The 26,718-nt window shown below is 43.6% G+C and overlaps 2 protein-coding genes across 5 annotated transcripts; one reads left to right on the top strand and one right to left on the bottom strand.

The window, feature by feature from the left end:
- Window positions 1-53: 53 nt before the first annotated feature.
- tubb1 (tubulin, beta 1 class VI) lies at window positions 54-3,915 on the bottom strand. Of its 2 annotated transcripts, none has more exons than XM_040202852.2 (4): window positions 2,815-3,915; window positions 2,148-2,256; window positions 1,866-1,976; window positions 54-1,601 (listed from the first exon to the last, which is right to left on the bottom strand). In XM_040202852.2, exons 1-4 carry the CDS (start codon window positions 2,869-2,871, stop codon window positions 457-459), a joined length of 1,422 nt encoding a protein of 473 aa, XP_040058786.1. In that variant the 5' UTR covers window positions 2,872-3,915; the 3' UTR covers window positions 54-456. The 2 variants fall into 2 exon arrangements, with proteins under 2 accessions (XP_040058786.1, XP_040058785.1); XM_040202851.2 differs by having other exon boundaries at window positions 1,866-1,979; window positions 2,815-3,003.
- A 1,842-nt stretch (window positions 3,916-5,757) lies between these two features.
- Window positions 5,758-26,515, top strand: LOC120835150 (guanine nucleotide-binding protein G(s) subunit alpha). 3 transcript variants are annotated; one of them, XM_040203779.2, is made up of 13 exons: window positions 5,758-6,009; window positions 7,309-7,503; window positions 8,775-8,847; window positions 11,257-11,311; window positions 11,555-11,674; window positions 14,057-14,154; window positions 21,824-21,878; window positions 22,526-22,599; window positions 22,805-22,863; window positions 22,989-23,109; window positions 23,531-23,661; window positions 23,953-24,020; window positions 24,386-26,515. In XM_040203779.2, exons 2-13 carry the CDS (start codon window positions 7,365-7,367, stop codon window positions 24,530-24,532), a joined length of 1,140 nt encoding a protein of 379 aa, XP_040059713.1. In that variant the 5' UTR covers window positions 5,758-6,009; window positions 7,309-7,364; the 3' UTR covers window positions 24,533-26,515. The 3 variants fall into 3 exon arrangements, with proteins under 3 accessions (XP_040059713.1, XP_040059711.1, XP_077947875.1); XM_040203777.2 differs by having other exon boundaries at window positions 22,989-23,136; window positions 24,386-25,609; XM_078091749.1 differs by lacking the exon at window positions 5,758-6,009 and adding an exon at window positions 6,124-6,262 and having other exon boundaries at window positions 22,989-23,136; window positions 24,386-25,609.
- The last annotated feature ends 203 nt before the right edge of the window (window positions 26,516-26,718 follow it).

Below are 26,718 nucleotides of genomic sequence, written 5' to 3'. Positions count from 1 at the left end.
GGGAAATAAACCTGTTTTGGTATTTTTAGTGATGTAATGAATAAGACATCTTCTAGGTGTTGTTTTTTTTATTACCATCATCATCTATAAACACTGTGTGACACATTTACGGTTGTATATATTGGACTAACAGTGTTTGTTTTTTCTTTTTTTTTGATTATATAGAACTGACATAATATCCTGTAAATGCAAACATTTTCCATTAATTGATTTACTATAAAAAGAAAGAACGAAAAACAAACATATAAGCACGCAGATCATTTGAAGAACACTTTGCAGGCAATACGCACTATTGTCTAAAATGTGTAATAAATATCTTTTCTCAATCAGCCATGGGCATACATTAAACTCCAAAATAAAAGATTCTTTTTGTCAGACCAGCCCTCCAACGAGGGTTTTACACATCCTCCTAACAAGGTGTCAAACCTACACACCGCACTGTTTGACCTCCGTCTTCTACTCAGCCACGGCCTCTTTGCCCGTTTCCGTAACTGTTTCCAGTTTGACTTCCACCCGAGATTCAACCTTTGTTGTCGCTGGCGACGAGGGCCCCTCTTCTTGTTCGTCCTCTACCTCCGAATCTACATCGGTCGTGGCGTCCTGGTACTGCTGGTACTCCGACACCAGGTCGTTGAGGTTGCTCTCGGCCTCGGTGAACTCCATTTCATCCATACCTTCTCCCGTGTACCAGTGGAGAAAAGCCTTCCGTCTGAACATCAGGGAGAACTGCTCGCCCACCCGCCGGAATATCTCCTGAATGGCCGTGTTGTTGCCGATGAAGGTGGAGGCCATCGTGAGGCCTCGGGGCGGGACGTCACACACGGCCACTTTGACGTTATGGGGGATCCATTCCACAAAGTTGTTGCTGTGCTTCTGCTGGACCGCGAGCATCTGCTCGTCCACCTCTTTGGTGGACATCCGTCCGCGGAAGATGCCGGCCACGGTGAGGTAGCGGCCCCTCCTGGGGTCGCACGCCGTCATCATGTTTCGGGCGTCGAACATCTGCTGGGTGAGCTCGGGCACCGAGAGGGCCCTGTACTGCTGGCTGCCGCGGGCCGTCAGCGGGGCGAAGCCCGGCATGAAGAAGTGGAGGCGAGGGAAAGGCACCATGTTGACGGCCAGCTTCCTCAGGTCGGCGTTGAGCTGCCCGGGGAACCTCAGAGAGGTCGTGACCCCGCTCATGGTCATGCAGACCAGGTGGTTGAGGTCCCCGTAGGTCGGCGTGGTCAGTTTCAGCGTGCGGAAGCAGATGTCGTAGAGGGCCTCGTTGTCGAAGCAGAAGGTCTCGTCCGTGTTCTCCAGGAGCTGGTGGACCGACAGCGTGGCGTTGTAGGGCTCCACCACCGTGTCCGAGACTTTGGGGGAGGGCATGACGCTGAAAGTGTTCATGATGCGGTCGGGGTACTCCTCCCGGATCTTGTTGATGAGGAGGGTTCCCATGCCGGAGCCGGTGCCCCCCCCGAGGGAGTGAACCAGCTGGAAGCCCTGCAGGCAGTCGCAGTTTTCACTCTCGTGCCGCACTCTGTCGACCACCTGCTCCACCAGCTCCGCCCCCTCCGTGTAGTGGCCCTTCGCCCAGTTATTCCCAGCTCCGGAGTTCCCTGTCAATAGAATAACATACTTCTTTTTGTTCCAGACCCAACTCTATTTGAGTTATTCTTTTACGGCTGGTAATTACTCTTCACTCTCTCTGATTTGTTTCCATTAGGCCAAATGTATTAGTACACCAGTCGGGAGTCATTTGTTTCCAAAGCACCAGATGCACCACCAGAGCTTAAAGTGGAATTCGGTCATTCCTTTTCCACATAACAACAAGCACGACAGGTTAATCCCCACTAGGCCTGTTTGCGACATATTTGTCCCACCGTGGATGAAGTTGTCCGGCCTAAAAAGGGCTCCGATGCGGCTTCCTCTCACGCTGTCCATCGTACCGGGCTCCAGGTCAACAAGCAGGGCCCTGGGGACATATTTACCACCTGCTAACGGAAAGGACTCAATCACTAACACAGGCTGTATAATGGGCTTCTCGAACATGCATATGTCATTTACATTTAAAAATGAGCATTGTACGTGACTGGTCAACGTTGTTTGTGGAATAAACTGAATAAGCGGTTAACTGAGCAGCGTATTGTGAACGGAGTAATCACCGTGCGCCTCATTGAAGTAGACGTTGATCCTCTCCAGTTGGACGTTGTTGTCTCCCTCATAGATGCCTGTTGCATTGATCCCGTGTTCCTCGCTGATCACTTCCCAAAACTGGAAAAAGACAAAGAGAGAGATAATCATATCGATGGATTTAAAGTGTTTAGTGAAAGACAGCTTAGTGTTACACCTTTTGCCGCTGGGACTTAAAAGGTTTGTGTGTGAAGTTGGGCGCAAAAATTGTCATTTTTATCATCTAATGAACTGTTCAGTCTGTGTGTGACTGCAAAATGTTGTTGTTTCACAGAATAATAGCAGCGTGATTCTTAGACTGATATATTCTCTACTGTTAAACAAGTTGTGTTCCTTCAGCTGAGGCGATAATGAAGAAAAAAAAAGTTCCACCCATAGAAGCTTTTCCCCTTATCTTTCCCCTGAACACTCTACAGGGTACACCCTGCGTCACTAGTTTAAAAACATCACAAAAACAACACGGGTGTATCTTTACCTTTATCCTAACTGAATAAAAATATACTTTTTGATCATTTTTATCAACTTGAATCGATCATGTTAAAACTCATTTAACTCGGATAGCGTAAAAAAGAAACATTTTATCACAAACAGTGACTTGTCTTATCTACTAAATACTATAAACTGCTTTTTTTTAATTACCTTTGATCCGATCTGGTTGCCACATTGCCCAATTTGCAAATGTACAATTTCACGCATGATGATGGGGCTACAGTACACGGAGCAGCAGAGGTGTCTGAAAGGCTTCAGTCCTCCAACCAGCCTTTTATACACCGGCGAAATGACGTCATCAGTGATGTCGGGGAGTCACCCAACTGTGTATAAAGGCTCCTAATAGCCAATGAACAATAGCAGAATGATAATAAACAAAGATTATTTTTTAATATGAGAGGGTTTTAGTAGTTTAGTGAAGCTATTTGTCTTCTGTATGTTTTGTTTTCATTTTGATATTAGATTTCATTTTCATTTTTTCATTTTAGAATAAATATACTGATACGTCGCATTAAATATGAATTATTAAGAAAGGAAAGGGCATCTGGTAATTCCTATTATGTAAAAGCTGTGCAAACTTGGGGGGGCAACTTCCTAACATCTTAAATTAATGTATTATCAACTGTTACAGGGGAAAACAGTTATTATTTTGGCAAAATTTGACTAAAACACATCTGTGATCTGTAGCAGTGACCAAAAACAGGAAGGAAGTAAAGAGGAGATGTAGTAGTTTGTTTCCCTGGCCAGTGTCAGATAACTCTCATTTGACGTTAATATGATCATAGTGCGTACACACACACACACACACACACACACACACACACACACACACACACACACACACACACACACACACACACACACACACACACATAAATACACCACATATATACATGTTTAAAGGGATGGAATAGTTTTAAATGACAGAAAAATGCATAGACATAATAGATTATAATCTGACAATTTGCTGACTTCTCACAGCAGTATTTGGATATAATTTACCTATTCCCCTTTCACGTCTTAAACAAACACAGTTTTCTATACTCATCTACAGTAAGTTGCAGGTGTAAAACTAATGAGGTAACAATGAGCAGCGGTTGGCAGATGTGAGATGCCATCTAGAGGAATTCTACCAGCATGGCATGACACGGTTGGAATGGAATGGTTCCAATCGTTTTGTCAATTGACAAAGTATTTCAATTTGTACATTTTTACATTTTCTGATGTCATGACACATATAAGGATTCATACTTAATCCCACGTCTTCTCTTTTTAATCATTTGTTTGGATCTTACATGTGAATAAAGTGGCTATTTGTCAATTTATTCAAACTGTTTTATTTTAAATCTAATGATATAATATAACTGAGCCACCGGAAAGACAACCAGGCCTTCTTTTTAAACAGCATTGCTGTTCTTTTATACATACAGATAGGCGTTGCTCCAAAAACACATTTTTGACATGTTACATTATAAAGCGACTCAAACAGGGAAACACAAATCCCCTGTAGTATTTACTGGTAATTGATGACCTTCCTGTGTTTCGCCCTGAGTTTCTCTCCCTTTCGTTTGGACATAATTGGGGAGATTGATGTTTTGTGTGTGCGTGTTCCATGGAGTATTTGTCGTATCATTTTTGACACACAAGGGTTTTCAGGCGAGAGCTCACAGGGAGCTGTTTAAAGATCCACATCCACATGAAGCAATCCAAGCAGAGACAAAGTTGGAAAGGAATTTGATTTAATATCATTTCAATTAAAATGGTATTAAATCCAAGCGTAAGAGGGGTAGTCGTTCTTAAACATTCTAAGAAATATATTTGTAATAATAAATAAGAGCATGGAAATGCTTGTTTGGAAGTAGCTTATCCTTAACTTAAAAAAAAAATCATCAATCAATACAAGCATTTGAAGTCTCTTGTTGCTGCTGAAAGTATACGATGGCCTTTACTGTTTTGATTAAAATACATCTTCAAATCCTATTGTATAGTTTTTTTTAGCGTCATTGATAAATGTATTGGTGTATAGGTTGATTATCACTTTGCTTCAAAGAGGGCGCCTCTCCCCTTCTGTACCTCCGCTTCATGACGCTACGGGCGATCATGTGATCCGAGCCTGCCTCATTCCAGATGCGTCAAGCTGCAGCAAGGAGGAAACAAGAAGTACTTTAAGCTTAACTTCAAACTTAAAGCACAACTTTTTGTCAGCGTTGACAAGAAATGGTAAGACCAGCGTTTATTATATGTGAGTTTCCATTCATAGTTGCCTTGAAGTATATGCTACTGAATTACGTTATGTAAAGGGTTTCAAAGTAACCGGGACTAATAACTAAATGGATTTATAGGAATTTGTGATTTTGTCAGTAAATTATTTCTCTCTATACTTACAGATATTGGTTTGTATTGTTAGATTGCTGTACAATTGTTGTTGAATGAGACAAGTTACATATGAGTTCTTTATAGCATCGGTTGTAATAATAACAATAATAAATAAATATATATTTGAAACCAAACTGAATGATTGTGCACAGTTTATTGATGCATTTGTACTTTGTACAAAACAAGTACAGTTATTCTCGACATTCTTTAATACTTTTCAAGAAGTAGGTCATCTAAATAAATACTTTAATGAGACTCTCTTTTTTTGCCAGAACCAACTCAAACATTGCAACGGATCCCAAAAAGTCAGAAGCCAAAATGTCCTAGCAGAAATGGTAGAAAGGTATTTGGTCACTTTTTTTCAACCATTTCTTAGAGAATAGAAGTTGGATTTGGATTTTAGATCCTGTGTTTTGTCTACAGGTCTGCAGCAGGTCTGCAATGATTTAGGTTTGTCAGTTGTTTTTCACACTAGGTTTAAGACAAGAGAGATAGGAACTCCTATGGAACTTAAGAAGCTGTGGAGAAACAATTTTCATATATGTATTTTATTACGTGATTTGCCGCGATGCGCTTTTAGTCGCATGCTCCTCACAGGTGTAATTAAATAAACGTTATTCTAATTATTATTAGTATTATCACTGTCACGACCACACGTGGGATATTTGGGGGAGCTTTATTTTCTAAAGCCCTGACCGGAAGTTGAAACCGTCATCACGGGCAGCTTGACGCCACCTCTTCGTTCCCAGGGTTCCGTGAGAGCCGTTTGCCCCACCCCACCTCCTCAGCGCTATCTCTCCCTCAATGTGCCATTCTCTGAGCAAAAAGGGGGTCAAAATAATTCAGAGTAACGCCGCAAAGAAACGATTCTCGTTTCCCCGACCGGTCCACCGGAGCAGACGCGGCCTGTCGGCGGTAAAAAAAAAAGCCTAATGTCTCGCCGTTGGACCAGTGACTGAAAACACCGCGGTATGTTCATGTATGTCATGCACATGTAACCACAATCTGCCACACGGACTCGAAGGGAATACAACCAAAAAAAAAAAAAAAACGCCGAGAGACTTTGACAGCGGGCGCCGGCTACCTGCGCCGAACGGGGGAATAACGGACGGATTTTCTGCGACTATCACCTGGATATCGCGTTAATATTCAAGGACGTGCAACTGCTAAAAAAAAGAAAAAGAAAACCTTGCACGAGCTCCCGCGGACAAGCTTTCCGATTGTGAGGAAGAAATACAAATTAACGTTACAGAAAGAAAAGGGGGGATGGAGAAGAGGCCTTTTTGTGTTTTTTGGGGTCTGGTCAAAACCGACGATTTATAAAAAAGAAAGAAAAAAGCATCAGCATCTGTGGAAGGGAGAGGAAATAATTTTGTCATCGGCTAAAGAAAAAACCCAGGATATTATTGATAAGGTTGCTAACACCAACGACTGCAACTCCCCTTTCCCTTTCCCTAACACCCCCCCCAAAAAAGGTGTAGAATATATTTTAGAGACGGTTGTGATTAGAATGCCGTCATTTTTAGAGTAATTTAAAAAATAAAAATTCACACCCGCCCTGTGATGTGGTTCGCTTAGTTGGTTTGCAAACAACCCCCTAAAATTAATAACTCGGAATATACATTTAAAGAAGAAGAGGGGGGGGGGTTGTAAGTGTAAACGCATTGAATGGGCAGCGTGCTGAAAAGGGGCTCCGAGGGAGACGTTTGTTGAGACAATTAAACATTAACCTGAAGGAAAGCAAATGTTTATTTTTTATCTTTTTTAAAACGTCATTATTTAAATTGTTAAAGCACGTTTAACAGAACCGGTGACGTCCATTCATGTACGTCCCAAGGCCGGCCGCTTCCCGTCCACTCTCCGCCATCGCCGCCGATGACTTCATTGCGGATCTACGGTGTAAAGACACCAGGATCGAGCCTCTGAGAGGGCGGCAGAGAGCCTCTGCTGCTTTCTGCTTAGTCTCGCTTCATTTCCCCTTTGGAGGGATCTCTTGTTGATTTTTTTTGGGGGGGGGGGGGGGGTTTTGATTTTTTTTTTTTTTGCCAGTTAATAGCCACATCCGTCGGGCCACAGCCTGGTGGGGGCCCCGGCCGTCTTCTGCCTAACCGGTTTTTGTACGTCTTGTACGGCGTAAATGTCTCCCATTTTAAGCCAGGTGTTCGTCTGCTGAGCCAGTCTAGGAATTTAGGATTGATTGACTTTTCTTCTGATCAACACCCTCCCTCCTTCCCTCCTTCCTCCCCCCTCCCCTCCCCACCAAACCAGCCAGCCACCCTGCCTCTCTCCCCCCACCCTGGACCTATCAGTGGGTTTTGGGGAAGATGGGCTGTCTGGGCAATAGTAAGACCGAAGACCAACGCAATGAGGAGAAGGCGCAGAGGGAAGCCAACAAAAAGATAGAGAAGCAGCTCCAAAAGGACAAACAGATTTACCGGGCGACTCACCGGCTGCTGCTGTTAGGTAGGTCTCTCTAAAACCAATACCATTCGTGTGTGTGTGTGTGTGTGTGTGGGGGGGGGGGGGGGGGGCACTTTGTGCTGAAGTGTTGCAGAACTGTACCAGTGTTTTTTGTTGTGTTTTTCACCTGTGGATAAAAAAAGGTACCTAATGTGCCCCCCCCCCCCTCCTCCTTCCTGCCTGCTATAACAGTGAGCCATCAATATATGATGCAATGACGTGATGTCACTACACCACCAGGTTTCACAGGGCCCCGACACACGGGACAGTTGAAAAGCAAGATGCTGCGGAGCGTGATCTCAGAACCCGGGACGGGGGGGGGGGGGGGGGGGTGCGGGGGGGAGGAGGGACAGCCATTTGTGTGAAGGCAGCATGCAGAGGCCACACCAACAGGCGTCCGGGCCTCCATTTAATGATGGAGTCTGAACCTCCAAGCCAAGGCCAGTGTGCTGCCGAGCCTCTTGCAGGGCAGAGGGCACATTCGGATTTTACTATTCGGATTACTGGCTTCCCCTCGATAGACCGTCCTGCTCATGCTACTAGTACACGCAAAGGACATTTTTTTTTTTCTTCTTTTGCTCACAAACATCTGTGAGCTTCTAACGTAATTGATCGCGCCTTATTTATTGAAAGTAACATTTTCCTGATTCTTGAAAGTATTTATCAAGGCTCACTTCTAACATCTCACTTCTTAGAAACAACACGATACGGGACAATACCGTAAGCTCCTCTTGTACTACTAGTCAGGCCGACTCTTCCTGCCCTCGTCCCCTCTCACATCTGGAAGCAGGTTAAAGTCTTCCACTCAACCTCCCACCCAACTATTCTCAGTGAAATGTTTGGATTCAAAGAGTTCATTTGACATAAAATCCATGACGTTGTGCAAAAGTGCATCAGCAGCATTTAACTGTTGGTCGACTTTACTCCATTTTCTTTTTTTTTAGTGGGACTTTTCTCTTGTCATTGCTTCTTTCTTAATGAAATGCTAGTTTGACCTTTTCAGACATCCAACAGTCAGTTTAGAGGAGAAATGTCTTTATGGTTCATCTGCAAGCAATGATCAGACGTATGCAACGAGGGGCCCCAACTACACACTGTTGTTCTCTTATATGTGTAAAAAGTTTTGAGGACCACTCGTTTCATCTTCAGCAATGTTAATATTCCCAATTGCATCATGTGGATTCTTAATCTGCAGAGTAACTACTTCACCTAAACCCTCAGGGTAGTAGTCAATGACACAACCTTTAATGAACACTCTGTTTTTCTGCTTTCAGGGGCCGGTGAATCCGGGAAAAGCACGATAGTCAAACAGATGCGAATACTGCACGTTAATGGCTTCAACGCAGAGTAAGTGTTTGGTTACCCACCATGTTTTATTCTCTACTCCTGTCAATCGCTCGCGCATTTAGCCACGAAACCACCGCAGACAGTTTGGTCGCTTTTATTTACACACCGTAGGTGAGAAATTGCTAATTAGGAGTTGTTGGGTGATACAGTATCAGAAATTTAAATATATTTCAAGCAAATACCTTGATGTTGAAGTTTTTTGTGGAGGGCCGCTGGTGGTTTCACAAGGTATGACATGCGAGGACCGACCTTTAGTAATATTGGCGGCATGCAGGTCTGCTTCAGTCAGCGAGGACCGTCGAATGAGTCTGTTAGTTCGGAACTTTGTCCTCAACAAAGGATGTGAGTGAAAACAGACAAACAGGACCGAGCATTGGGAAAGGGAACGGCTCTTTAAAGACACGAACACTGCCATAAACCGTTGGACAGTGTTGTCTTCTAATCGTCATGATGACCATATCACTACCAACAGTAACCAGGTATAAACCAATCTCCCAATCCTAGCTTCAAAAGTGTAATGCAACTTTCCTTTGGAACCTTTGTCCTCTTATTTAGTAACATGACGTTGATATATAATCCGGTCACCAGGCTGGTAAACAAATATTTATTTTTCCCTGCGTTCGTTTCGGCATGGAGGGACAGACTCTCGCCATAAAAAAGGCTATCCGACATGAAGTCCGAAGTCAAACGTCTCGTGCCAATGTCTGTCTTGTCTCTGGTGTTTGAGTAAATACGAAGTTGGCGTGACACAAGAAGAAGGCTTTATCTGTTGGAGGTTTTTCTTCGTGGAAACACGGCCCTGGGTCCTTTGAAGCCTCCCTGCCTTGTGAGTTTCCTAAAACGCGATCCAATGTTGACGCACTGGAAACAATAGTGACATTTTCTTTTCTATTCTTGATCATGCTTTTCCTAGAAAGGGGTTTTGGGGTAGGAGCATCATCCTGTGCTTATTTTTGGTGCGGTGGAACAGTTGCTCCTCGCAGACCGACTGTCCACAGTGGAAAGCCTCAGTCGGCCTGTTTGGGCCTGGAAGGTTTCACCTGGTCCGGATTTCCCCCTCGTGTGCAGGGGGAGGGAGGGGGAGGGCAGGGGGGAGATAAAGGGGTGATTGTTGAGGTCCAAATGGAGGAAATGTTGTCTCCTTTTTCTTTTTTTTGTCAATTTGAATGAAATAAAGGAACAAGGCAAGCTCGCTGAAACCACTCTTGGGTTCAACCATGTCCTTCCCTTAAAGAAACGATCACATCGATGATGTTTCTTTGCTAGTTTGTGAAGTACACTGAAAACCGGCATCACTGGCTCCTTTTACTTTGAGTCAGAATGATTTAAAACAAATAAAACTATTCCCGTTGCAAGCTTTTTTTTACTCTAATACAGAGTTCTCTCTGTGAAATATAAATACAGTTATCCCATTTTCTTTCCTGTCGATCGGCTATAACTGTTTGACCAAAGCGTCATCCCAAAAGATGATATTGATTCATCAAGTTATAGACATCATGTCAGTAACACCCAACATGAATACCTTCTCAAAGGTGATATCTCAGGCTTGAGTTTTGATGCAGCAACTGGCACTTTTTTGTTTGTTGCCGAAGTCACTTAAAACCAAACACATTTATCCGTGCTTTTAATTTGAAATCCTTCTGCTCAACCTGTGGAATGCAGGCGGCTGTAATGTTGACAAGATATACTGCGCACTGCACTTAAAGGAAACATGCGTGTTATTTGCTATGCTTTTGTCTCTGCTCAGAATAATGTCCCACCCCCACCCCCCCATGCAGGATTGTGTCAGCAGCTCTCAGGTTGTTTTCATTTGGGGAATTTCGGTGCCAAATCTTACTTTCAATTGTCACGCTTGCCTTTTGTCTGGTTTCTGAATAGACGTGTGTAACGTCAGACCTTTTTTCTGCTGATATCGGTCGAAGCCCGCAGATTGCATCAACTTAAGTGTGCTGTGCTGTCAGTGTTTGTCTTTGCAACAATAAACTGACAATATGACGCACGGCATATCAGTTGCTAATGTATTAGATCCTACTTCATGGTGGGTCAGTTAATATTGGATGTAGAAAAACACCTTAAAATGTACAGCCAGCGTTGGCTTTAGTTACTTACTCATGCGTGTCTGATGTAATTAACCTGCAGGCTGACAAAGACACATTTTTTATTGCACAGAGAATTCCGACCCAAACCTGTTGGCACTATGACAACAATGGATATATATGTAATCCAGGTTTAGTTTATAAGCACATATATTTCTGGTTTATTTAGGATTTTCTTTTTTTTTCTTTTTCTTTAGAAATAATCACATTTTATTAACATTAGAGCAAACCTTCTTTCCTTGAGGGGATCATTTGTGTTCTTTTAAATAATGCTTTTGAGTGCACAACAATAACCTTTATTGGTTCTTCCCAGGGAGAAAAAACAGAAAATCCACGATATTAAAAACAACATTAAAGAAGCTATAGAGGTAAGAGATTCATCTTTGGGCCCATTTTCAATGATTTGTTGCACGTTTCCCTCTAATTCTATGCTGCAAAAATTTGAGCTAAGAAAGCAATACAATTTAGCACCTAAAGAAAAAGGTTAAAAACTCATTAGACTACCAATTTAAAAAAACTTTCTTCCTGAACTTGTTTAAAAAAAAAATGACTTCAGGCATTGCTTAACCTTCAAAATGAACTTGTGTGATGAATCTTGTCCCTCCATCCAGACGATAGTCGCCGCCATGACAACGCTGACACCGCCTTGCCAAATAGCCTGTCCCGCAAACCGGAGCCGCTTCGAATACGTCCTCAACCGAGTCCTCCAGAAGGATTTTGAGTTTTCTTCGGTAAGTTTCACGCCACCACCTCGGGATCGTTTGACTCTCTAACTCCTGCACACGTCAGCTGGAGTCAGTCTATGTTGTGCCGATCAAACTGATACCTTCTATTACCAGAGGCCACGTTTGGAAGCGATTTGATACGGTGGCTTGCATGCCGACCGTTAAAGGTCTTTTCAGAAATCCACCTGCTGATTCAGCAATTCGCAGGTGTGCTTCCGCTTGGGAGGCTGTCAATTGAATGAGCCTCTCACCTGGGAGGCACAGCCTATTTACGCTAATTGTGTGTAATGACCCTAAATGCGTGTAGAGGGAACCCCCCCCCTCCCTCCTCCCCTGAGCGTCCCACGTCCCTCAAGAGGCTCACTGCACTCATGGTAACAAGACCAAACCAACTATGATGAAGTTGTTTGATTAAGCTGAGACAATCGGTCAAATATGTGATGAATTGATTGAAGGCTAAAATATTTCGTGACAGTTCTGGTGATTGAGTAATAGTTTTTTAAGCAGAATGACGAAAATGAGTAAAGATTTGGGTTTTTGGACTGCTTGTTAAACAAAACACAATTGTTCAATAAGTCATATTCTGCTTCTTACAAAAAGGTAAGTTTTGCTAAATTTCAGGATTCAAATCAAAGCCCATAATCAGCCGTCTAAATTCTCATAAATGAGACTCATTTTAAATTTTAATCCAATTCAAATGTTTTTTCCAAATACCTGACTTAGTTACTGGGGTATGTAAATTTAAATTCATGCTTTGATTTGATTTGGTGGTTCGAAATATGTTTGCAGATTTAAATGTTTCACAGGTTCAATAAGTGATTCGTAGCTTTAAACTATCACACTTGAGATGATTAATCCAACTTTATTGCAATGAAACCAGTACCTCAATTGCTTTCTGTTGCTAACACGGGAACGTTTGAATAGACAAGAAGAAGGCCGAAAGGTTTGGCTTTTGACTCGACCCAGTCAGTCGGTGGTTGCTCAGGAAGGAGAATACAGTTGAAAACTATTTAATAGGCTCAGCCTCTCCTCCACCTACTCCACCCGCTCCCCCTCACCCGGCCTGAGGGCCTAATGGAAACCAGTCGGACTGGTTGACTCTGCCTTCAGAAGAGAGGGAGGGAAAAATAAGCACGAGGCCTGGAATGAAACTCCAAAGTCTTGATTTCCTCCTGAGCTTCGTTTCTAATCGGTAATTCGTTTAGTTTTAATTCTCACAGGGAAAAAAAAAAATCCTCAAAAAAATCGCCTTGAAAAAGAATTACCCGATCGTCCGCGCTCCTAGTGTAGTCGGTATAGTCAATGTTATTAAAAAACTCAACAAAGTTTTTTTTAAAATTCAGCAACCCCACTTCAGGCTGCCTTTTTTTTTTCTTACATTTAGTCCGATTTGTATTGAGGCCTTTATTTCAAGTGAAGAGGATGAATGAAAACACGAGCAAAAAGGACACAAATAACAGTTAAACTGAACTTTTTTTGCTGTTTAGTAAGTAACTGCTTCATTATGTGGAAATTAATTCGTACTTGCTCACGTTTCATTTTTTTTTAATATTTTTTTTAAATCTTTCCAAACGTACTCGTCATTCGGAACGTGCCTCCGCTCGGTTAGCATGGAGTGTTTTTAAGGCTACGCACTTCCACTCCACGGCTCATAATGCCGTATCTGTGCTCGTCCGCGCTGTACGTGACCCTCTGTAGATGGCAGTGAGGAGATAGCCCCCCCCCCCCGCACAGGGACAGCCCAGCCTTGTCTCCGCACAAAGCTCTCCGCCTGAACTCTCTGAACTCCTCCGTTTCCTGCCTCTCGTCTGCTGCTCCTCTCCTCCCCGAGCCGGCCATTGCCGGAGGACCACGCCGGCCGGGGGGCGTCGCGCCGACCCGCTCCCCACGTGGCCATCGGCCGACGTTTGCGGTCGACGGCCTGTTGTGTGTCGAAAGGCGCCGTGGTTAACGTCTGTTCGCGGGTTTCTACGTCACCATTTCTATCCTCTTTAAGGCTGCGACTCGCTAATTATTTTCCTCATCAAACAAACATCAGTCATTCTTCTCTACAAAGTACCAGAAATTATTATTTTTTGTATAATGGTAGAAAAGAGAAAGAAAAGTCGTTTAATTAGTTTCTATCACGGCCCAATGTGTTCAGTGCTCGTCCACTTATCTCTCCTCTTCTGAAAGCCCAGAGAAATATAAGACACAAAGCTTTTGCTATTTGCAATGATTATTTTTCTGATGCCCACACGCCTCCTTCAGCTGTTGATATTGTGTCTTTCTTTATTTCTTTATTTATTTTTCTCAGAGATCCTAAAATGAGAGTCTGACTCTGTTATCTGTGTTATGTTCTAGTTCTGCTGTGCTGTTGATCCAGACCCCTCTTGTTTTGCTCTGCAGGAGTTTTACGACCATACAAAGATCCTCTGGCAGGACGAGGGCGTGCGGGCCTGCTGGGAAAGGTCCAACGAATATCAACTCATCGACTGCGCGCAGTAGTAAGCCCCCCTCCTTTCCCTTTTCTCACCTTCACATGTTCAATTAAACGTGCATCCACGTGTAAGTGGAGGCCGACGCTGAGACGGACTTCCCTTTTCTCACTAAGACAATTGAATTCAAACGCATGCGCAAATGTTAGCTTGCTAACGTGCTAAACTGAGATGCTAAGCATGGCAGACATTAGGCGAAACCTCATGTTGGAGGGGACATTGTGCGCATGTTATCATGCTAGCGGTAGCACGTGGCTAAAAGCGGCACAATGGAGAATGGAGACCGTCCCTGGGTTCATCCTTGGACATCCTCGTATGGAGCGATACTTGTCAACAAATAGCGTTTCCGATGAGGTCGCAGTGAAGTTGAGTCAGCAGTCCTACCAAACGGCTGAGACACCGACCCACTGGTCTGTTTGTGTGTGTGAGTGTGTCTCTGGTCAATGATAGCGATGTGGGCGTCGCTCTGCTGACTTTTGTCAATTTCGGTGTGTGATGAGACGCAAAAAAACCCTTCCGTTTCCCAAACCTTCCTCGTCAGTTCTCCCTCCTCTTCCAAGCTTTCTTTCGTCTTAGTCTTTTTTAGTCTTATCTTCCTGTTTGATCTGTTCTAAGGCGGTGGTCACATGAAGCGGGAGGATCCTTTACACCACTAACATGATCCACTAGGTAAAGTTCTGCATTCAGACTCCTACTCAAGGAAAGGAACATTCATTTCACCTCAAAAATGTTATTCGAGTATTGAAATTAAAAGTGGTTACTCTGCCCAAAACGGTCATATACAATACTGATGATCCGTATTGTAAGTGACATATATAATACTGACAGCCGGGCAAACCAGGTTTAGTTGGTCCCAACCTATGGCTCCGGACCCTCCAAAGGGTCTCCAAGATAAATCTGTGTGGTCGTGAAGTGATAGACGAGGGTGGCGAAAAATTGGACAAGTTCTGCCTCATACATTAATTTCTAATCTCTAATCTGCGTTAAAGGAAATACGGAACGATTGAAAGCAAAAACGGTTATCGAGACCGATTTGAAACGGAAAGAGGTCTTCTCTGCGTTGCGGGACCCCTCTCCTCTCCTCTCCTCCTTTCCTCTCCTCTCCTCTCTCCCACACCCAGCAGGCCCAGTGTTATGGATCAGATGCTGGGCTGGGTGGCCGGACCGGAAGTGCTCCCCTCCCCCCTCTGTGTGCTTATGTAAACGGAGAAGCAGAGAGAGAGAGGAGAGCTATTTTTAACCCAGGCGGGCTGCAGGAGGAGAAAGAATGAGCGAGTGTGTTTGGTGAGCGACAACGTCGGCATTATTGATGAAGGCTGTTGGCATAAAAGGAAAATGTCAACCTTGGATCGGTGAGGGGGAAAGTCAGGAGAACCCCGCGCGTCCCCGCCTTCTTCCTTTTTAGCAAAAACAAAGAACACGCAAATGATGTCATCCGACGTGGTGATGAAAACAAACCGGAGCGGTGAAGAAGCTGACGGGAAGTGATGCTGAGCCGTCAGCGTCCGGTGGGACGGAAGTCACTGACGCATCCCTGGCTGCTTTTGCTCCGTCATGCTCCGAAACGATGTGTTTCTGATGTGTGTGTGTGTGTGTTTTCATCAACACCTCCCGCCCCTACATATGGTCACAGTTTGTTTCCAAGGATGCTGCTGTGGTTGATGAGGTGAACGGGTTTATGTCTCAAAAGAGGATCCCTGTTTCTCTGGTTTCTGTACTTTGTCGTCAACGTTGTCCTGAAATAACCCTCCCGCCCCCCCATATTAAATCTTTGTTTCTCAAAGTAGTACTGCTAGTTGTCACCGTGAGGTTGCCCGAGGCTTCAGGAGGGCCCACTTTTAACACAAAAAAACTCTTACGTTTTAATTTGTTACTTCTACTAAGCAGCTATTATAGAATATTATATTATAGAATATAATCTATCAAAATAGAACTATCGAGTCATATTGTTTTGTCGTGGGAAGCTGAATGTTGGAGATATCAGTCGGAATAAAATGGAACTAGATGGCACTCGCCTTGTGGTGCGCAAAGTGCCTAAAATACATTTTAGAAAAAAACCTCGCCGGCAATGTCTCCTCTCAGAAATCATGACCCAGTTAGCTCGCATACTTCAGATCCTGTTGTGAGCGGTTTCAGACAAACTGTTGTCTTTCTCCCCAACAACAACTGCCCATTGATTGAAGTTAGGGTGCATAATTAGGAACTTTTCACTTGATTGTGCCTTCGATGATGACTGTCTATATTTGGAGTGGCAGGATTCTGAATATGTGTTTTAAGGCTGCCGATGTTAAAAGCGTCTGAGTGTGTAAGAGAGTCTGGTCCACTTTTGTAGTGTCAAAAGTGAGGGCGGGACTTTGGGATTTAGTGAATCATTCAGTCATTGTGTTGCTGATGATGATCAGCGGCTGTTCACAGTAGAGCTTTTTCAACCACTATTTGCCCATTTTTCTTTTTCTCTCGTGTTTTTATATCTTTCTTTAAGATGTTCTTGTGTCATTTTTTGTTTCATTACTTCATTGCTAAATGCTCCCTTGCTTTTACTCTTCCTATTGTTCTTAGTCTTAGTATTGTTCCTTCCAAGATTTCTGTCATTTTCTTCTTGGTCCTTAATGTGTCCTTTTTCTTTCTCATATTGATCTTGGTTTTTCACTTAATATTACTTTATTCATTTACTATTACTTACTAACTTGTTTTTCAGTTTTTGTTTCTGATGTATTTGTCCCATCCATCTTCACGCCGCTTATCCTGCACACGAGAGACCCTGGACTGGTCGCCAGCCAATCACAGGGCCAACACAGAGACGTACAACCATTCACACTCGCACACCTACAGGCCATTTAGAGTCAACCTGATCCCCAGAGCAGAGAGTCTTTGGGCTGTGGGAGGAAGCCGGAGAACCCGGAGAGAACCCACGCAGACACGGGGAGAACATGCAGACTCCTCACAGAAAGGCCCTTCTTGCTGTGAGGCGATCGTGCCGCCCCGTGATCTACTTGTTGTCTTGTTTAATTATCATTTCTTCTGTCTCTTTTGTGGTTCTTTCGTTAAGCATAGTAGTTTTTTTATTTTGTTTTTGCCTTTCTTCCCTTCTTTAATTTGTCTTTTTTTCCTGTTCTTTCCGCCTTTCTATCCCACTTCATTTTCTGCATTTCTGTCCCTCTGTATCTCTTTGTTGCTCGCTCTGCTTCTCTCCTCCTCTTCTGTCATTCCTTCTTTTCCCGTTTCTACCCGTCCTCCTTTCTTCTCTCCTCTCTCTCTCTCTCTCTCTCTCCCCCCTTTTCTGGCCTCTTTCCAGTCGCACAAGATCTGGAGCCGATTGTCTATTTATAGCGCCTGTGGTTCTGTCGCCATGACAACCAAGCTGTTGGCCAGGGCGCCAGGGAGCTATTTTTGGAGCAACTCTGTAATGTCAGACACGGCCTCCTCTCTCTCTCTCTCTTTTCTTTCCTCCTCTTTCTCTCCCCCTGTTCCCTCCCCCCTCCCTCTCGTGCTGGATGTGTGTTTGATTAGGGATCGGCTGCCGGAGCCTTTTGGTTTGGTCGTCTCGCAATCTCAGGCGTTAACGTCTGAAGAAGCGGCGAAGCCCCGCGCCATCTTTTCCCCTGTTGTAGAAGCACCGAGGCCATTTTCTGACTTTTATGAGTTGGTGTTTAGGAGCCTTGTGAAGCTTCGGCTTCTGATTTACTAATTTAGCCTGAATTTACAATTTAGCGTGAATACTTCACACTGATGGCACAGTTTTTTATGAGAACAGTTTGTTAAAGCTGTTTTTTCTGATTTGCAGTTTAAACATATAAATAATTCTGTGACATTTGTAGTAAATTCTTTTTAGGTTCCTTTCACAGATATTTTACAAGAAGGTCTAAATTTTGTGTTGCTATTTTTTTAACCCTCTTTCTCGTTAAGTTTCTGGATGTAACAATATACAATTGCATCTTTTAATTTTGAGCTTTTTAGCCAGTTTCATTTTCAGTTTGACAGAAGTATTAGTTTTTCTTATTTATGATCAGTTCTGAATTTGAGATGATTTTAGCTTTTGCAAATTTTAAACATGAATTGAATATGAAAGTAAGTTTTTTGTTGAATTTTTAGTGTGTGTGTGTGTGTGTGTGTGTGTGTGTGTGTGTGTGTGTGTGTGTGTGTGTGTGTGTGTGTGTGTGTGTGTGTGTGTGTGTGTTGCTCAGATGCAGAGCAAAAGTCCCCAGATAGTCTTTGTTTGTATGAACCCTGTCAAAAATGCAAATTGAAATGTTCAGGTGAGGTAAAATTTAAATGATCAGTAACTTGAGTCCTCTTGTGTTGTAATATTTTTTATGCTTACAATTCCGTGCCGCTGTAAGCGTGGAGGCCTGACGAGTCCTCTGAGCGGCCTAATCCCTGGTAGAGCTAACATGTAAACTAGCTCATAATCTGGGTAATCCTTTGTCCTACTGCCACTTTAACAGGATGGATTAATGCATTATGGGGTTATCAGATTTGTGGTACGCTGCTTAAATTCTTCCAGCATGGAAACATCTCTGTTTGATTGTTGTGTTATTTACAGAAAATACTAAATCACAGTCAAAGTCATTTTGAGTGTCTGAAGGCAACGTAAACAACAAGTATTTTGAGAACTGTCTATTTAAGGAAGAAACTTGAACATGAATAACAAGAAGTACATTTTGTTATTCGTCTTTTTTATTTGGGAAATTCTTCACGTCAGAAATTTGAATGAAGTTTATTTCGAGCATGTAGTCTACACTTGTGTATTTGATTATAAAGTGTCCAGGCTCATCTAATTCAACAAAACATAAAAATAATAATACACATTGCACACATAACGTGTTCCATTTTGGGTGCGTCCTATATTAAACCCCAGACTATTGTTGACCATGCCTAAAATTAGGCTGTAGCTAAGAGACACGCGCCCTAAAAAGATCAGAATATACTTACTTACTTATTTCCACTCGCCAGACAGGAGTCCACTGTGTACATCCAGAGTTTAACTCGGCCTGTCTGCCACCCCAGAATAACCCTCTCAGGTTATTCCTACGCCGCAGACCCCTCTGTTACTGGGGCAGCCACTATTATTTAGCTCAACCTACTGGGCACGGTTATTACTGGCGCTACTATTAATAGGAAGAACTGCTAAAAATTGAGCAGCGTGTTTGTCCTGGGCGCGTCGCCGCCTCCGACCGCAGCCGTAAGATAAACAAGACTTCGGCCTCTGCGGACGGCCGCCATGTTTGAGCCCGTCGCCCTCGCAGCGTTGATGTTGTCGCATGCAGGTTGTTTGTGTGTCTTTTGTACCCCCCCCTCAAACTGTTTGTCCTCTTCTGTTTCTCTTTCAGTCTCATTCGTTCTCTTCTTTTTTTTTATTTTTTTTAATTTTATTTTTTTTCCACTCCTCAGTCTGTGCGTCCAGTCCAACGCTGTAGCTTTGGCAGACCCCCCCCCACCCCCCCCTACATGTTACTCTCAGTGTTACCTGCAGCCCTCTTGTCACATTTCACCCCTGCCTGCCACATTCCTAGTTCTCTCAGAGAGGGTTGCATACCTTTTGGGGCGGGGGGGGGGGGGAGAGGCGGCAAACTAGCGAGCGTCTCTCGCCTTTCCAGTGTAGGACGGCCGGGCCGGGACGGGGGGGGGGGGGCGATCGGTCACAGCGGGGAGGCCGTGCGAGCATCAAACGGGGAGGGAGAGGAGCGCTTTTGTCTCCGTTTGCAGGCTTACAGGAAATGAATAAGTGGAGTCGGGAGGCGCTGCCCTGACGCAGAGTATCTGCTTGTTAGTTTAGCCATTAGTCCACCGTGTAAACGTTCACCTCGGCCATTAAATATGTGTCATTTTCTGTGCAAATTATCGCCTCAGCTCGGAGGCGGAATGTTACGTTCATGAAAGCTGTTTTTTTATTAAGTCAATACAGTGGGGGGGGGGAGGGTTCAAATGAGGGGGGCACACCTTCACTGGAAGATATGGCTAGAAACCTTTCTTTAAAAATAAATAGATGTATCGCTTGCAGCTGCGTCGCTGTTTGGTCTCAGTGGGTCGACGCATGCGAAGAGCGTTTGACCCTTTACGTGTTTTTATTTGAATATTGTTTGTAGAGGCCTCAATGTTTTATGTTCCCAAGTGAATCTCAAGCAAATATCAAAGGCACTTCTAAAAAATAACCACCTTTCTTTCTTCTGCTTCTCTACTAACTCTTTAATTGTGTGAGTTTTAGTACTGCTGGTTGTCTGATAACTGCTTATTTAATCACCCCGTCAGAAAAGTGAATTGTTAAATAGAAAACCTAAGTAAATAAATGTGTGTTGAGACTTTTCCTGCCTAATCCACCACGACCGTCTACGGGAGATTATGTTCTTATTCTTTTTGGTCGTTCACACACAACGATAACTCGTTTGTGGTCGGTAATAATTTTAACGTTCTCTCCCGTAATAATGCATTTTACAAATGTGTCCTATTGTGTTTGTATTTTGTGGATTCATGCGGCAAAAGTTGGGCTCCCGCGATTACACATGAGCAGACTTCACTCCGACCCTCTGCAGGCACCTTCTCTGTAAATGCTAAAAAAATAAATAAATGTGTAAACGGGAGATAATCCCTGATAAGAGAATCAAATGCAGCAAATGGTACGAACTCTACTGGGCCGATCCTCCGATGCCTCGCGAGGGCCTCTGTATATTATTCTCTGTCTGCTGACGTGTCGCTGCTTCTCCTTTCAGAGGATTGTTGTGGGAAAACCAGCAGTGCTCGATGCAGGCCGGTGGGACACGAATGAGAGCTGCTGCTTCCAGATTATCATTGAATTCCCCTCTGTGTCGCTGGGTCAGCTCTCTCTATCTCTCTATCTCAATATCTCTACGATCTGAGCGGAGAAGCTCCTGTCCGTCCTTGTGCGTGATGTTTTGTCCTGTACACCCGAGAGACGCGTCGGGACAAGCGGGGCAGTTAAGAACTGTTCCTCCTCAGCCCGGGATGCTTGAGAGGAATGTTCTTGTGTTTCCTTGACAAGATGCTTGAGTGAAAGTATCTTTCTCTTGGCCTGTTTGGAGTGAGACAAACATCTGCAGCAGGTGACCTGGATACAGTCATCATGAGCAGATCACTCTCACTCTCTCACACACACACACACACACACACACACACCTTTAAAAGCAGCGGTTATGTAGGCCAGTTCATCGGAACAATTAGCATTCATTTGGGTAAGCGCTCTGCAAATCTGATGCCCATGTGGGCCTGCATTCCCGCCCACGCCCATACATATCGATGTGTGTGCGCACACACACACACACACCTCGCCTCCTGTGCAAGTATTACTACAGCGGCTCCATTGACGAGGCTCCTCTGGTTTGACAGAGCAAACTGCTGCTGCTGGTGACTCAGACTGAACTCACAGTGAATTCAAAAACATGCCCCCTGGTGGCCGCTCACAGACGTTGTCATCATCTTTGTTTTGCTTGCACTGATGCACAAGGATGTACGTAATGTGTGTGTGGGGGGGGGGGCACACTGTTCTCCCTATGTACCACAGCAGGATAATTCACACCATAAGGCAATGTGTGTGGGGGGGTGAATGCAATCAACCTGTGGAAATATTGATGTTTTACTGAGTTATGCATATCTTTTGTTTTATGTGCCTGCAGCGCAGCAGCTGCAGTTTAAATTGAACTGTATTTTTCTGTTCATTTTGCAGCTTCTTGGACAGGATCGATGTGGTCAGGCAGAGTGATTACACACCCACTGATCAGGTGAGATCTTCAACACACACACTCTTGCTGTGTCATATGCAAGCACTGAATCTGCTCTGTAGTGCTAAAAAAGTCCGTCAATAAACAATTTTCTGGATTTAAATGAAATATCAACCATGTTGACAGTAGATTAATTGTTCACTTTGTTTATCCAGGAGGGAAAAAGTCAAAATTGGTACATCTCAAATATTTTAGACACAGCCTGCAGACTCTGGGATGAATTGGCAGAGGGTGAATAAACTGCTCAACAGAGCTATTGGGTGGGATTTTCCATGGAAACTATCTGACATCTAATACTATAATGAATTAATCAATTAATCAAAAAACTGTAAATTTTTAATAAAAAATCTGTTTCACTCAAATTGTTATATTTGACACAAAGCATATTCTATGACTTGAATGTTCAAAGTTTGCTTTAATATAGATAAACCGTCTATTATTGGAGTTTAGAGTTGAGTTTCTTTCCTTTTATATGCTTCTGTTAATAGTTTTGTATTTAGTATTGTTACCCCCTTTTATTATCATCTTGTGTCCATCTTCCTGACATCTCTCTCTCTCTCTCTCTCTCTCTCTCTCCTATGCCTGAACCCTTTTCTTGATTTATCGTAAACTATCTAACGCTGTCCGGTTCTGTCTCTGCCCTTCAGGACCTGTTGCGGTGCCGAGTGCTGACATCTGGGATCTTTGAGACACGATTTCAAATAGACAAAGTCAATTTCCAGTGAGTTACCACTAATTTTATTTATCACACCGTCTGGTTTACAAAAGCAATTCTAATTTATGATCGAGTAATAAACCGATCACAAATTATTATTTTTTTTCCTGAAATGTTTTACTTTTATTGGGTTAAAGAGGTCTTATTTCACGTGATTCACATTTCACTGTTTTCCCAATGCAAAGTCAACTTTTAACCTCTTGTCTCGCAGCATGTTTGACGTTGGAGGTCAAAGGGATGAACGTCGAAAATGGATTCAGTGTTTTAACGGTACGTTTTTTGTAGCTCGAGTTGCTTCATTGTAAAACAAAACTGTTCTAGTTCGGCCAGAGGTCTTTGTTTGCGGATGTAAACCTGATCAGGAGTGTTTGCCTCTTTGTCTGCGTGTGACACAGATGTGACCGCCATCATCTTTGTGGTGGCGAGTAGCAGCTACAACATGGTGATCAGAGAAGACAATCAGACCAACAGACTGCAGGAAGCCCTCAACCTTTTCAAGAACATTTGGAACAACCGGTTAGGATCGCACGCGCTAGTGTTGGGGTTTGTCTTTTCCCTCATTGTGGGGACTTTAGTGTGCCTAAAAGAAATCTGAAAATATTTCATCATCGAAAGAACTGAAACACCTTGTTGTGTTCGGACCGAACCTTTTATTTTTCCTCTACAGCGAAGATCTTCTTGTGGCTGCTCATTTTCCTCTGTCAAAAATAATGTTTCTTGGGTAACGGATTGAGACGTTTCTGTTTAGTTTAAGTGCACTTTAAAAGCACAGTGTCGCTTAAATGCTATTTACAAAATGTTCTTGTTCCAGAACTCCTTCCGGCCCACCCTATTGAAGCATCATGCCTCTGTAACCGTCGGGGCTCTACAGCAACAGACCTGAAACGTCTTTTTGTGGGAATCTGTCTCTGAACTCCATCTTCATCTCCCTCCCCAGGTGGCTACGGACCATTTCGGTAATCCTCTTCCTGAACAAACAGGACCTGCTCGCTGAGAAGGTGTTGGCAGGCAAATCTAAGATTGAGGAGTATTTTCCGGAGTTTGCACGCTACACTACACCCGATGACGGTAAGAGGTTGAAACTGATATGATAAATAATAACAACATGCCTGTTTTTGTGGTAATAACTGATCTGGTAAACAACACGTAGCTCCATCTTCACCAGGACTTTGTAGCACATTACATTTCGTTACTGAGCTACAATAACCGCCATTACAAATAATGTCAGCCACACGGTTTCTGTAAGTAATCATGTCTTTGCTAACTTTACCATTCGTAGCTCCTGTTAACCAGGAAGAACAACACGTTTAATGGCAAAAAAATGACTTTATTGTGACCAGATTTCTCCCTGTTCAACAGCAATACCTGAGCCAGGTGAGGACCCCCGAGTCACGAGGGCAAAATACTTCATTCGGGATGAGTTTCTGGTATGTACCAAGTTCAGGTTTCAGCGTTTCCATTATCTGTGTTTTATATTATCTTGATAAATGTACCTGTTGGGTTCACAGAACAGTGTAGGTAACCTAAACTGAAGACATAATCTGACATTTCGCTGTTTTAACAGCTGAACTACATGGATGTGGTTCTAGTCCACGACATCTGAGCGAGCCCTCTGTTTGACTTTCAAAAAAAGGGTGTCCTCCATTTTTCATAGAATCAGTTAAAATGAAGAAGCCAAAGAAGCTGTTGGGTTTTTCTCTTGGACAGAAAGTGTGCAATACGTCACAGTTCTTTGGTTGTCCGCCGATGTGCCAACAATAACTTATCCTGTGTTTTTGTGTTTACTTTCCAGAGGATCAGTACAGCCAGCGGGGACGGGCGGCATTACTGTTACCCCCACTTCACCTGCGCCGTGGACACAGAAAACATCCGCCGCGTCTTCAATGACTGTCGCGACATCATACAGAGGATGCACCTTCGGCAGTACGAGCTCTTGTGATGGGCGGCGGCGTCCAGCTGACTCGCACCTACTGACCGACTTATCTACCCCCACCCAGACCCCCCCCCCACGACCAGTTAGCCAATCACTCCCTCCACTTCAAGTTCAACTTCATCCTGATGCAACACTACTTTACCCGGTTCAGAAAACCAGAACAGAGGAAAGACTTTGCTTCTTTTTTTTTTTGTCTTTTGGAAGAAACACTAACGTTTTCACGCACCGTCAGCCAGCACTGACTGCTGCACTCGGCTACATGTTGACCCACGGAAGAGGGTCAGAGCTGGAATCCCTCAGTGCAGGCTATCCCTCCTGTCAGCGCTCACTCACTCTCTGATGTATGAACACACACACTAAAGCCATTCAGAGCGCTTAGATAGGTTCCGATGTCTCATATCACCCAAACACACATAGAGCCTTTAAAAACTAAGTCCTTCTGATTTGAGCAGTTGTTAGAGGCTGAAATAAATCATGTACTCTGAGAGAGACGAGGTCATTCGTGGCGTGCTGAAGGTGGCGGAGGGGTGGGGGGGGGGGGGGGGGGAGAAGGGAACCGTGGACGTGGAGGGTGGCAAACTGATACCAAGGAGGGCTGTGAGTGTTTTTGTTTCCCGGACAGACAGACAGACAGACGGACGGATGGACTAACTGGCTAAAGGCCGCCTATGGACGCGAGCGTGACTCTAGCATAGGACCACGCGTGAGCTGCTCTTCAAGGAACCAACGTACGAAGGGCCGAAGAAGAAAAAGAAATAGCATACAGTGCATTCATTCATGCATACCAGTGAACTTCAGGCAGTGCAAAAAAAAACAAGCTATATATAGATATTTATATATATATACATACATATCTATACATGTATGTGTATATATTTAGATATATAGTCCTATAATGACACAAATCCACTTTTTGTTCCCCCTTGTTGTGTGTTGGTGTACACTGTTTGTGTGATCTGCCTTTGTGCACCGTTTAAAACCCCCCTACCTGCGGCCACACACACTAACATCCACCCCGCCCTGCTGCTGTTACACAGCTACTCAATACATGAGGCTTTAACTTAGGAAATCACAACACAAAAAGGAAAGCTTGCAGAAAAAGAAAGTTAATATCACAACCGAATGCAACATTTTTACCTGGAACACACACAGACACACACACACACACACGTTCACGCTCCAGCCCTCATCAGTCCCTCTTCTCGTTCCACACGACGTCGTCCCCTCACCATTCGTATAATTCTCTCACCCCCCCCCAGTCCCGCTTTAAGTACTTCTGTCTTTATTTTACTGCTGGACTATAATTCTTGTACAGATTGTAAAATGTATTATTTTGTACAACTTTATTGAAGAAGAAAAAAAACCAATAACTTGTAGAAGATCCCTGTGCCTTGATCACGACTGTACGTGTAAAAAAAAAAAAAAAAAAGGAAAAAAAGAGCTAATATGTAAGTTATGTTTCACTGCGCTGTACAGCTGGCCACGGGCCCGTCCCACCTCGTCCGTGCTGGCTCGCCCCCCTGGGGGAGGGGTGTTGGGTCGGGGCGGAGGCCTTTCGTCTGTGGCTTTAAGTACGTCCGTCTGCTTAGTTGTTGTTCTGCCTCCCACCCCACATTTGTTCGTTCCTTAATTTGTTTGTTTTGCTTTGACACTTTGGTTTATATAAAAGGATTTGAAAAAAAAAAAAAAAGATAATCAGACACACCACCTTAATGCTGTGTATTAGAAGCCTGATCCCTAACACAATTTAATATATATAAAATATATTTCAGAATTTATATTTTATATATATATGTACTGTACACGTATAGCTTTTTCTGCCAGTAGCATCTGCATACATGTTCAGAAGTTGGCGATTCTCGGTGCGATATATTCATTTGTTTTCTTTTTTCATCTTTGCTTTAACTCTTTTGAAGAAGAGGGGAATCCAGTTGAAAACGTTGCTTGTTTCTACATAAACCAAATTCTTTTTGCTTAACCAAGAAGAAATGGTTGTGTTAGTGTTTGGTTCCTTCTTAGGCTGATTATTTTAGATCTTTACATCACATGCACTCAGTGGACAGTTTATTAGGTGCACTTGTCATAAAACGCCGCCCTGGAGTCAGAGGTCTTCTATATTAGACACCTCTTGGTAAAATGTATTATAAATTAGGTTTATTTATCAAAACGAGACATTGCAAAGTGTTCTAGGT

Source organism: Gasterosteus aculeatus, chromosome 17 (assembly GCF_964276395.1).
Source record: "Gasterosteus aculeatus chromosome 17, fGasAcu3.hap1.1, whole genome shotgun sequence".
In the NCBI taxonomy this organism is placed as follows: domain Eukaryota; kingdom Metazoa; phylum Chordata; class Actinopteri; order Perciformes; family Gasterosteidae; genus Gasterosteus; species Gasterosteus aculeatus.
This window is presented reverse-complemented; position numbering and strand designations above follow the sequence as displayed.